Below are 13050 nucleotides of genomic sequence, written 5' to 3'. Positions count from 1 at the left end.
CGAGAATATAGGCCTAGTCTACTCAATCTCTCCTTATAGGATAATCCCCCCCATTCCAGGAATCAGTCTGGTGAACCTTCGTTGCACTCCCTCAATGGCAAATATATCCTTCCTTAGGTAAGGAGACCAAAACTGTACACAATACTCCAGGTGTGGTCTCACCAGGGCCCGATATAATTGCAATGACATCTTTACTCTTGTACACAAATCCTCTTGTAATACAGGCCAACATATATTTGCTTTCTTAATTGCTTGCTGTACCTGCATGTTAACTTTCACTGATTGGTGTACAAGGACACCCAGGTCCCTCTGAACACCAACATTTCCCAATCTCTTACCGTTCAAAAAATACTCTGTTTTTCTATTTTTCCTACCAAAGATAATTTCACATTTCTCCACATTATATTCCATTTGCCACGTTCTTGCCCACTCATTAGCCTGTCTATATCCCCTTGAAGCCTCTTTGCATCCTCCTCACAACTTACATTCCCATCTTTCCTCCCACCTCGAGTTGCCAATCCCCCAGGGATTAGAGATTAATTGTCAGGACACTGCTGTGAGCAACACCCGGGAGGGAAAATTATCGGAGCGTCAAAAACATTACACAGCTTTCTTTCATTATCTTGGAACACTTTTGTTTATAAGATTAGCGGAGTTGGCGAAAGAGGCTGACTGACTGACCGTCAGGAAGCATTGAGTTGAATCATGAAGAGCCTGTTCACTGCCATCAGCCGTGGGGGAAGGCAGTACGCCCGATGATGGGCATGTTGGGCAACCAATGACGGGAGCGTGGGGGGAGGGGGCAGTGGGAGTCGAGAGGTCATGTGATGAAACCTCCAGGAATACGTCCAGAGTTGGCGACCCTGCCCCCACCCTGTTAGGCTCAGTTAGCCTCCCAGAAACCCTCTCCCGCTCAGAGTAAGAGTACTCACTGTACGATAAACAACAAACAATGTTAACCTTCCTCTGTAAAGAAAGAAAGACTTGCATTTATATAGCACCTTTCACAACCTCCGTACATCTCAAAGCACTTTACAGCCAATTAAGTACTTTGGGAGTGTAGTCACTGTTGTAATATGCGAAACGCAGCAGTCAATTTGTGCACAGCAAGCTCCCACAAACGGCAATGCGATAATGACCCAGATATTGTTTTTTTTGTTATGTTGATTGAGGGATAAATATTGGCCCAGGACACCGGAGATAACGCCCCCGCTCTTCTTCGAAATAGTGCCATGGGATCTTTTATGTCCACCTGAGAGCAGACGGGGCCTCGGTTTAACGTCCCATCCGAAAGACGGCACCTCCGACAGTGCGGCACTCCCTCAGCACTGGAGTGCAGTGTCAGCCTGGATTTTTGTGCTCAAGTCCCATGGAGTGGGACTCAAACCCACAACCTTCTGACTCTGAGGCTGATGGTGAGGCTGTCCCTTTAACATTCGTTTATCCTTCGACCCAAACCCCTCCTCTGCCACTACATCCCTCCGCCCCCTCCTCGAGGTCCTTGCAGTTTCTGATTGTCTGTATAAAATGTGCCCACTATGACAAGAGACAGTGCGACATTAGCCTTGTGGTGATGGTGGATAGGTCTGGACTGCCTCACTTCAGCACAGAATCCCTGTACTAATCCGCATCCTCCCCACTCCCCACTCTCCTGCTTTTACCAGTTTACAGAACCAGGGCTGTACGTTGTGCAACATTAACAGACAGGCTGGCGATGTATTAAAGATCCGAGCTTCGCAGCCGGAGAGAAAATTAATCTTATTTTTAGGAAACCCGACCTCAAACTATTTTCTGGTTCCCACCAGAGGCTTGCGTCCCTTGGTCCTCCCAGCTGCACTGTGGAATGTGAGTGACAGGCTCCACAGGAGCGCACATTCCTGGGGGCAAGAGCTGTTGTGGGGCTGCACTTTATACAGCACAGAGACTGGGGCCTGGGTCTCGGCCTACTTCCCGCCTCAGCCTTCCTCAGCATGGGGTCAAAGTTCAAGCATTTCCCACGCAAGCAGCCCCCAGAAAAATGTATTTATATGCACATATATATCTATTTATTTATACAGCAGATAAAGCAGGAAGCAAGAGTCTCCAGGCAAAATACTTGGATTTGACAACCGAAATCAGCATCATCGTAGGCAGTCCCTCGGAATCTTCCTCACTTTCTTTTGATGAGGGCCTCAATCCCAAATAGCCTCTGATCCACAGCCCTGAGGCATGACAAATGGTTCCATAGTATTGTCATCATAGGCAGTCCCTCGGAATCGAGGAAGACGCGCTTCCACTCTTAGCATGAGTCCTTTGGTGACTGAACAGTCCGATAGGAGAACCACAGTCCCTGTCACAGTGGGACAGATAGTCGTTGAGGGAAGAGGTGGGTGGGACAGGTTTGCCGCACGCTCCTTCCGCTGCCTGAGCATGCTTTCTGCACACTCTCAGCGATGAGACTCGAGGAGCTCAGCGCCCTCCCGGATGCACTTCCTCCACTTAGGGCGGTCTTTGGCCAGGGACTCTCAGGTGTCAGTGGGGATGTTGCACTTTATCAGGGAGGCTTTGAGGGTGTCGCTGTAACGTTTCCTCTGCCCACCTTTGGCTCGTTTGCCGTGAAGGAGTTCTGAGTAGAGCGCTTGCTTTGGGAGTCTCGTGTCGGGCATGCAGACAATGTGGCCCGTCCATCGGAGCTGATCAAGTGTGGTCAGTGCTTCAATGCTGGGGATGTTGGCCTGGTCGAGGTCACTGATGTTGGTGCGTCTGTCCTCCCAGGGGATTTGCAGGATCTTGCGGAGACATTGCAATTTACAGACATTTACAATATGTGTAAACAAATACAGATAATTTAAGCTTTGTAAACAGCAGATTTAGAGTTACTGGCTTGTGGTTCTATATTATCCCCTGTCATAGAGTTTAATCTGATTATCAACATTCTCAGTTTAATCTCCACACTTACATTAATATTTCATTTGAAGTGAAACTGTATCTTATAGAACCCCTGACAATTATGTCCACTTTTACCTCACAACAGACAGAAAGACTTGCATTTATATAGCACCTTTCACAACCTTAGGACGTCCCAAAGCACTTTAGTGAAGTGCTTTTTGGAGTGTAGTCACTGTTGTAATGTAGGAAACACGGCAGCCAATTTGCTCACAGCAAGCTCCCACAAACAGCAATGTGATAATGACCAGATAATCTGTTTTTAGCCATGTTGGTTGAGGTATAAATATTGGCCCAGGACACCGCGGGAGAACTCCCTACCCTTTTTCAAAATAGTGCCATGGAATTCTTTATTGCCACCAGAGAGATTAGGTAGGGCCTTAATTTAACATCTCATCTAAAAATCAGCACCTCTGACACTGCAGCACTCCCTCAGCACTGCACTGGTGTGAGCCCAGTTTACGTACTCAAGTCTCTGGAGTGGGATTTGAACCAACAACCTTCTGACTCAGAAGCGAGTGTGCCACGCAGTTCCACTGAGTCAAGGATGACCCCTAAAGGCAGCCGTAAAGCATTTCAGAGTGACTGGTACATGGAAACACCACCACCTGCAAGTTCCCCTCTAAGTCACACACCATACTGACTTTTATCGTCGCTGGGTCAAAATCCTGGAAATTCTGTGGGATCCCTGCTCCTGATCAGTATCCAGTGCCCCCCTCACCAGCCACCCCCCACTTGCTGGAAAGTGCAAGTCGTGAGGATTGGATCAGGCTTGACAGTGATGCCCTTGATGGTAGAATATCCTTCTGACACTGACGAGGCTCACATGTATAGAATGGTCACCATCTTTCTCTCTCTCTGGTGGTCACCCAACTGGTCATCAGCACCACTCATTGCCGCCGTATCTAACACCGTGAGTGTTTGGAGTGTCAGCTGTGGCTCAGTGGGTCGCACTCTAACTTCTGGGTCAGGAAGTTGTGGGTTCAAGTCCCACCCCAGGAACTTGAGCACATAACTCTAGGCTGACACTCCCAGTGCAGTGCTGAGAGAGTCATCATCATCATAGGCAGTCCCTCGGAATCGAGGAAGACTTACTTCCGCTCTAAAAATGAGTCCTTAGGTGACAGAACAGTCCAATATGAGAACCACAGTCCCTGTCACAGGTGGGACAGACCGTCGTTGAGGGTAAGGGAGGGTGGGACTGGTTTGCCGCACGCTCCTTCCGCTGTCTGCGCTTGTTTTCTGCATGCTCTCGGCGACGAGACTCGAGGAGCTCAGCGCCTTCCAGATGCACTTCCTCCCCATAGGGCGATCTTTGGCCAGGGACTCCCAGGTGTCGGTGGGGATGTTGCACTTTATCAGGGAGGCTTTGAGGGTGTCCTTGTAACGTTTCCTTTACCCACCTTTGGCTCGTTTGCTGTGAAGGAGTTCCGAGTAGAGCGCTTGCTTTGGGAGTCTCGTGTTGGGCATGCGGACAATGTGGCCAGGCCAACATTCCCAGCGTCGAAGCACTGACCACACTCGATCAGCTCCGCTGGCCAGACCACATCGTTTGCATGCCTGACATAAGACTCCCAAAGCTGAGAGAGTACTACACTGTCGGATGAGACGTTAAACCGAGGTCCCGCCTCCTCTCTCAGGTGGATGTAAAAGATCCCACGGCACTATTTTGAAGAAGAACAGGGGAGTTCTCCCTTTTAAGAACACTCAGCTGCCTCCCAGGAAAGGGAAAGGAGCCCAGAATAACAGCAGCTGCCCGCTCCGTGGCTCGGACTCTCCGCTGAGTGGGGGCCTTGTATCCCAAAGATTATATTCTGTTCTTTGGCCGACAGTTCAGGGAAATATGGTTTAGCTCCTGTTTGAAGCGGAGTCCTGTGGATTTCAATCTGGTCACTGCCCTCGGCTTAAAGCTCCTGGGTGTGCTACTCGGCAGTGTTCATGGGAAAGCACAGTTCAGGGGCAAACCTGCATCTGAAAGCACTGTGATTTCTCTCTGGGGCGTGTGTATCTATTGCCAGCCATGTTTTCAATTCATCACAAACACACAGGCTGTAAGATGGCTGAAAACTTCAGGAAGCCTGTCAGTTGACCTGAACTGTTCTTGTAAACAGCACTGGCTGCAATGTCACAGTAGTCCACTGGGTGGAGCGATATATATTACACCTGGCTCAGTGAGCAGCACCCTCGCCGCTGAGTCAGAAGGTTGTGGGTTCCAGTCCAACTCCAGGCTGACACTCCCAGTGCAGTGCTGAGGGAGTGCCGCACTGTCGGAGGTGCCGTCTTTCAGATGAGACGTTAAACCAAGGCCCCGTCTGTTCTCTCAGGGGGGGCACAAAAGATCCTGTAGCCTCATTTCGAAGAAGAGCGGGGCCAATGGTTATCACTCAACCAACATCACTAAAGCAGATTATCTGGGTCATTATCACATTGCTGTGTGTGGGATCTTGCTGTGCGCAAATTGGTTGTCGGGTTTCCCACATTACAACAGTGACTACACTCCAAAAGTACTTCATTGGCTGTAAGGTGCTTTGGAATGTGCTGAGGTTGTGAAAGGCGCTATGTAAATGCAAGTCCTTCTTTTTCTTTTCTCAGGGCTGTGGGGAAGAGGTGACTGAGGCTCTCAAGGCTAGTGAAGCCCCCACACTGTGTCGAGGCCTTGTGTTTCCCTCAATACCAGGGTTCCTGTCAGTTTGCTGCTGGATTTTCCACCAACTTCAGGCGATCTGAAGATGCGGACATGTTTGGGAGAGCCTCGGTTGGGATTATTCCTGGTCCGGAACGGGTGCGAGGGCTCAATAGCCGCTGGACATTGCCCTGTGGAAGGTTCCACCCCAATTTCTGCCCTTCCTGGGAGGGTCTGCCTCCCACTGACGGTTCCACAGAGGCCAGCTGCATTCTGGGACCCAGCCCAGAGTTGGCCGTGTTTCACTGGTGAGGCCAGGCAGTGCCAGCTGGAGTTAAACACCCATTCGGAGCGATTGGGCAGCAAAGCCAACCCCGAGCGTGAGCAGGATCTTTGACTGTGGAGGGCCTCACATTAAGCCCAATTCTTTCCTCACACAACATCCATGCATCTGCATTCGCCGGCAGGAATGACATTAGCAGGAACCCTGGCTATTCCCCGTCCCACTTTCCCCAGCAATGAAGAGGCCAATCTAACAGCCCTGCGGCTAACCAGGGCAACAACACCAGGGTTTATGCCCTGCTTTTAAAGAAAGAAAGACTTGCATTTATATCGCGCCTTTCATAACCACCGGACGCCTCAAAGCACTTTACAGCCACAAAGTACTATTTAAAGTGTAGTCACTGTTGCAATGTAGGAAACGCAGCAACCAATTTGTGCACAGCAAGCTCCCACAAACATCAATGTGATAATGACTAGATAATCTGTTTTTGTGATGTTGATTGAGGGATAAATATTGGCCAGGACACTGGGGAGAACTCCCGTGCTCTCCTTCGAAATAGTGCCCCGGGATCTTTTATGTCCACCTGGGAGGGCAGACGGGGCCTCGGTTTAACGTCTCATCTGAAAGACGGCACCTCCGACAGTGCAGCGCCCCCTCAGTAGTGCCAGTCTAGATTTTTGTGCTTAAGTCTCTGGAGTGAGTCCTTTATTAGTTAACTCCAGAGTGAGGAACACACCTGGTGGCCTGCCTTTTATACTAGGCCAGGCACACCTGTACAGGTAACCTACGGGGCAACCTTGTGACTGAGAGGTGGGAGTGCTGCCCACTGAGCCATGGGCTGACAACTCTAAGTGCTCTCTCCGCGAGCCTGCGGTAATCCCCCCTCGGTGTTTTGTTGAAGTGCTGAGATGAAAATCTGTTGGCAGAGCCTGTAGTCAGGTTCCCAGTCAGCTCTGTCCACCTTTTCTGCTTCCTCTCTGTTTCACTGATGCTCTGCCAGCATCCAGGGTGACAGCCAATCAGATCCCTCTGATTTGTGGTGTCGCTGAAAATCCTCGACCCCACCCCCCCCCCACCCCAGCCGCCGCGATTGGCTGCTTCAGACGATGATGTCAGTGCAAGTTTTCTCCCAGTCCCTCCACACTTGCCTGACATTGACAGATTGTGTCGGCTTCGGCTGCGGGAGTGCAGGTCTGGTGACGGCAATGTGCTAGAATGTGCACCCGTGGGATTCACCAGGGTTACCTGAAGAAATACGGTAAGGGAGGGTAAAACGTGGCGGTGTCTTTTTCCCCGACAGTGAGGAGAGCCAGCACCGGGTTACATCAGGCTCACGGTGTCTCCGAGGGAACTAGACCAGGGACAGGTTTAAACAATGATTTACTGGGTAAGTCACGATTACTAAATATTGAATAAAAACTAACGACAGAATATGACAGTACAGAGGAAGGCCATTCAGCCCATCGCGCATATGCTAGCTCTGCAACAGGGGCTACACTCGATATCCATTTCCTTATCCTTCCCCATGTCCTTTCATATTCTTCCTCTTCAATTACTTATCTAATATTCTTTTAAATGATATTGCAATGTCTGCCTTAATAGTCCTTTGTGGTAAAGCATCCCACATAAACCCCTCTGTGTGAAAATTTCTCCACCTATCATCATCATAGACACGAGAATGACTTGCTTCCACACCAAAATTTCTCCACCTGTGCTCTTCTGGTGAAAATCATCGTGTTTAAAGCATTACTTCAGCAGTCGCGATGAAGTGTAATCGAAATCGTTACGCATTAATATCTCATAAAGATGCACACTGTCCTTAACAGAAACTCGATATACTCTCCCTTGACCCCAAGCCCGTTCAATTTCTTCACTCCCCTGCTCTCTCTATTTTATAAAGAGGGTGAAACTATGGAGAGGAGCTGATCGATAAATCAGTGAGGGACAGTGCTGAATTAGACATACCCTTCAACAGATTGCACACTGCATTGAGCTGCCCGCGGAGCGCTTGATGCCTGAAATGCAAAGGTGTTCCGGTCCCCAGCACCAACACGGGATTCTGCAATTTCAAAGCAAACAGATTTCACCAGGGAGTGAATTTCCGCCTGGGATTATCCGGATCAATTTGGCGGAAAGGCCTCAGAAACAGCACCTGGCTGAAGAGTCTAGAACCAGGGTTCACAGTCTCAGGGTAAGGGATCAGCCATTTAGGACTGAGATGAGGAGGAATTTCTTCACTCAGAGGGTGGTAAATCTTTGGAATTCTCTGCCCCATAGGGCTGAGTCTCTGACTAGGGGAATCGAGGGATTTGGAGATCGGGCGGGGAGCTGGAATTGAGGTCGATGTACAGCCATGATCGCATTGAATGATGGAGCAGGCTCGAGGGGCCGTAAGGCCTACTCCTGCTCCTATTTCTTATGTTTTTATGCAAACCCCTGTTTTTGATGCTTTCCCCTGATTCTCACGGCTGTGCACAGAATGGTACAGCTCAGAAGGAGGCCATTCGGCCCATCGTGCCTGTGCAGGCTCTTTGGTAGAGCGATCCAATTGGTTCCACTCCCCCACTCTTTCCCCATAGCCCTCCACATATTTATCCAAATATCTTTTGAAAGTTACGATTGAATCTGCCTCCACCAACCCTTCATGCAGCGCGTTGCAGATCACAACAACTCGCTACCTAAAAAATATCACCTCTGGTTCTTGTGTCAATCATCTTAAATCTGTGTCCTCTGGTTACCGACCCTCTGTCACTGAGAACTGTTTCTCCTTATTTACTCTATCAAAACCCCCTCATGATTTTGAACATCTCCTCAAGTCTCCTCTTAACCTTCTCAGCTCCAAGGATAACAACCTCAGCTTCTCCAGGGTCTCCAGTTAATTGAAGTCCCTCATCCCTGGAACCATCCTTTCCAAGGCCTTGACATCCTTCCCAAAGTGTGGCAGCCAAAATTGGATACAATTCCCCAGCTGATGCCTAAACAGTGTTTTATAAAGGTTTAGTATAACTTCTTTGCATTAGTACTCTAGTCCTCTATTCCTCTATTCATGCAGCAGAGCAGGTCTCCAGTCGTCCTGGTTAACCCTTGCCACTGGACCAAGACCTGGCTCTGTCAAGCCCGTGTGGTGGCTGGTGTGCAACGGCCACCACACGTTAAAAAAATCCACGCACAGGCATCTTCCACCCTTCAGGATATAGTTTGGGATCTGGAATATTAGGTCCTTCATTGAAACACCTGTGAACTCATTCCTTTTTGGTGTGGAAGCAAGTCATCCTCGCTTCGAGGGGCTGCCTATGATGATGATGATTCCTCTATTAATAGAGTTCCCACATTACAACAGTGACTACACTCCAAAGGTACTTCATTGGCTGTAAAATGCTTTGAGATGTCCGGTGGTCTTTCTTTAATAAAGGCAAGGATCCCGAATGCGTTTTTAACTGATTTCTCAACTTGTCCCGCCTTCAAATCTTCAAAGATTTGTGAGCGTACACTCCCCAGGTCTTTCTGTTCCTGCACCTCCTTTAACAATGTACCATTTAATTCATATTGCCTCTCCTCATTCTTCCAGTTCTACAGGACCTTGGTGAGACCACACCTGGAGTATTGTGTACAGATTTGGTCTCCTTACCTAAGGAAGGATATACTTGCCATAGAGGGAGTGCAGCGAAGGTTCACCAGACTGATTCCTGGGATGGCAGGACTGTCGTAAGAGGAGAGATTGGGTCGACTGGGCCTGTATTCACTAGAGTTTAGAAGAATGAGAGGGGATCTCATTGAAACGTATAAAATTCTGACGGGGTTTGATAGACTGGATGCGGGGAGGATGTTTCCCCCGGGCTGGGAAGTCTAGAACAAGGGGTCACAGTCTCAGGATAAAGGATACAAAATTTAGGACCGAGATGAGGAGAAATGTTTTACTCAGAAGGTGGTGAACCTGTGGAATTCTCTACCACAGAAGGCTGTGGAGACCAAGTCACTGAATATATTTAAGAGGGAGATAGATAGATTTCTAGAAACAAAAGACATCAAAGGGTATGGGGAAAAAGCGGGATCATGGTGTTGAGATAGAGGATCAGCCATGATCATATTGAATGGCGGTGCAGACTCGAAGGGCCGAATGGCCTAATACTGCTCCTATTTTCTATGTTTCTGTATTTCCTGTCCAATAACTTCCAAGGTCATTCCGACATTATCAAACAGGTCAGTGTGTCTCTGGGTGGGCTGTAATCGACAGATGATAAAGGCTGATTGGCTTTCTCCCATGTAATTAATATCAACATTAATTTCAGTATCAGATTTCAGCAATTTCTTCTGCTGCCAGCCCATAGTTCATAGTCGAGGGTAGGGGCTAGCTACTGGGGTTATATATCTGGGAACGCGAGCAATTATTTGGTACGTACTCTTTGCCAGGAATATGTATTGCTACCTCCTGCCGTGGCTCAGTGGGCAGCACACTTGCCTCTGGGTCAGAAGGTTGTGGGTTCAAGTCCCACTTCAAAGACTTGAGCACATAAATCTAGGCTGACATTCCAGTGCAGTGCTGAGGGAGTGCTACACTGCACTTTCCGATGAGACGTTAAACCGAGGACCCCTGTGTGCCCTCTCAGGTGCATGTAAAAGATCCTGTGGCACTATTTCAAAGAAGAGGCCAATATTTATTCCTCAACCAACATCTAAAACAGATGATCTGCTATTTATCTTATTACTACTTGTGGGAGCTTGCTGTGCACAACTTGCCTGCCACATTTCCTACATTACAACAGTGACTACACTTTAAAACTACTTCACCAGCTGTAAAGCGCTTTGAGTCTCCAACTGACTATTGGGAAGACCGAAGCCATTGTTTTCGGTCCCCGCCACAAACTTTGTTCCCTAGCCGCTGACTCCATCCCTCTCCCCAACATCTGTCTGAGGCTCAATCAGGCTGTTTGCATCCTTGGTGTCATATTTGATCCTGAAATGAACTTTTGACCACAGATCCGCAGAGTAACTAAGACCGCTTATTTCCACCTCCGTAACATCGCCCGTCTCCGCCCCTTGCCTCAGCTCATCCGCTGCTGAAGCCTTCATCCATGCCTTTGTTACCTCTAGACTTGACTATTCCAATGCACTCCTGGCCGGCCTCTCATGTTCTACCCTACATAAACTAGAGGTGATCCAAAACTCGGCTGCCCGTGTCCTAACTCGCACCAAGTCCCGCTCACCCATCAGCCCCGTGCTCGCTAACCTACATTGGCTTTCGGTTAAGCAATGCCTCGATTTCAAAATTCTCATCCTTATTTTCAAATCCCTCCATGGCCTTGCCCCTCCCCATCTCTGTAATCTCCTCCAGCCCCACAACCCCCCGAGATGTCTGCGTTCCTCTAATTCTGTCCCCTTGAGCATCCCTGATTATAATCGCTCAACCAGAGGTGGCTGTGCCTTATGTTGCCTAAGCTCTAAGCTCTAGAAATCCCTGCCCTAACCTCTCTATTTCTCTTTCCTCCTTCAAGACGCTCCTTAAAACCTACCTCTTCGACCAAGCTTTTGGTCACCTGCCCTAATTTCTCCTTATGTGGCTCGGTGTCAAATTATTTAATCTCATAATACTCCTGTGAAGCGCCTTGGGATGTTTCACTGCGTTAAAGGCGCTATATAAATGCAAGTTGATGTTGTTGTTGTTGTTGTGGCTCAGTGGGTAGCAATCTCCCCTCTGAGTCAGAAGGTTGTGGGTTCAAGTCCCACTCCATGAGACTTGAGCACATACTCGAGGCTGACCGACCAGTGCAGTGCTGGGGGAGTGCTACACTGCCGGAGGTGCTGTCTTTCGGTAGACCGGATAAACTAAAGTCCTCCCGTGTGCCCTCTCAGGTGAATGTAAAAGATCCCACGGCACTATTTCGAAGAAGAGCTCTCCCCGGAGTCCTGGACAATATTTATTCCTCAACGAAACACCAAAAACAGATGATCTGCTATTTATCTTATTGCTGTGTGTGGGAGCTTGCTGTGCTGTGCGCATCTTGGCTGACACGTTTCCCACATTACAACAGTGACCACACTCCAAAAAGTACTTCATTGGCTGTGAAGCACTTCGGGATGTCCTGAGGTCGTGAAAGGTGCTAAATAAATGCAATCTTGCTTTTATCATTTGTAATATTTGCACTTAAATGTCTGAACAAGTGGTGAATTAGACGGAATAATGAGTTCGAGCCGAGAGAGTGATGTTATCTGAGCTCGTTACTCATGGAACAGATCCCGCCAGGCATGGCGAGAGGAGGGGCGACGAGATGTTTAGTAAGGTGCTGCTCCACACGACCTCGTGGGGAGTGATCAGAGAGTGGGGGGGAGAAAAAAACAGGCAGGAATTGAGTCCTGTTCCAGATTAAACAGCTCCGATCAAACATCATTACACCAGCCCTCTCCCAGCCAAACTTATAAGAACATAAGAACATAAGAATTAGGAACAGGAGTAGGCCATCTAGCCCCTCGAGCCTGCTCCGCCATTCAATAAGATCATGGCTGATCTGGCCGTGGACTCAGCTCCACTTACCCGCCCTCTCCCCGTAACCCTTAATTACCTTATTGGTTAAAAATCTATCTATCTGTGACTTGAATACATTCAATGAGCTAGCCTCAACTGCTTCCTTGGGCAGAGAATTCCACAGATTCACAACCCTCTGGGAGAAGAAATTCCTTCTCGGTTTTAAATTGGCTCCTCCGTATTTTGAGGCTGTGCCCCCTAGTTCTAGTCTCCCTGACCAGTGGAAACAACCTCTCTGCCTCTATCTTGTCTATCCCTTTCATGATTTTAAATGTTTCTATAAGATCACCCCTCATCCTTCTGAACTCCAACGAGTAAAGACCCAGTCTACTCAATCTATCATCATAAGGTACCCCCCTCATTTCTGGAATCAGCCTAGTGAATCGTCTCTGTACCCCTTCGAAAGCTAGTATATCCTTCCTTAAGTAAGGTGACCAAAACTGCACGCAGTACTCCAGGTGCGGCCTTACCAATACCCTGTTAAGTTGCAGCAAGACCTCCCTGCTTTTGTACTCCATCCCTCTCGCAATGAAGGCCAACATTCCATTTGCCTTCCTGATTACCTGCTGCACCTGTAAACTAACCTTTTGGGATTCATGCACAAGGACCCCCAGGTCCCTCTGCACCACTGCATGTTGTAATTTCTCCCCATTCAAATAATATTCCCTTTTACTATTTTTTTTTCCCAAGGTGGATGAC

General features: G+C 48.6%; 1 protein-coding gene and 1 long non-coding RNA gene across 3 annotated transcripts in view; one reads left to right on the top strand and one right to left on the bottom strand.

Annotated features, from left to right (window-relative positions):
* Positions 1 to 1807: 1807 nt before the first annotated feature.
* Positions 1808 to 13050, bottom strand: part of LOC139239094 (uncharacterized) — a 31210-nt gene continuing 19967 nt past the window's right edge. Inside the window, exon 3 of the long non-coding RNA XR_011588600.1 lies at positions 1808 to 2768. This is a non-coding gene — a long non-coding RNA (uncharacterized lncRNA). The remainder of the gene's footprint in view (positions 2769 to 13050) is intronic.
* Positions 6993 to 13050, top strand: part of LOC139239093 (uncharacterized) — a 69788-nt gene continuing 63730 nt past the window's right edge. The window contains exon 1 of one of the 2 annotated variants that reach the window (XM_070867614.1): positions 6993 to 7089. In XM_070867614.1, the coding sequence (XP_070723715.1) occupies positions 7047 to 7089 (43 nt within the window). In that variant the 5' untranslated portion in view covers positions 6993 to 7046. Of the gene's footprint in view, positions 7219 to 13050 lie in introns of both variants that reach the window. The other variant, XM_070867615.1, reaches the window with a different exon arrangement.

The sequence above is a fragment of the Pristiophorus japonicus genome, chromosome 26 (assembly GCF_044704955.1).
Source record: "Pristiophorus japonicus isolate sPriJap1 chromosome 26, sPriJap1.hap1, whole genome shotgun sequence".
Lineage (NCBI taxonomy): Eukaryota > Metazoa > Chordata > Chondrichthyes > Pristiophoridae > Pristiophorus > Pristiophorus japonicus.
The sequence above is the reverse complement of the archived record's forward strand: the minus strand, read 5'-3'. Positions and strand labels throughout refer to the sequence as shown.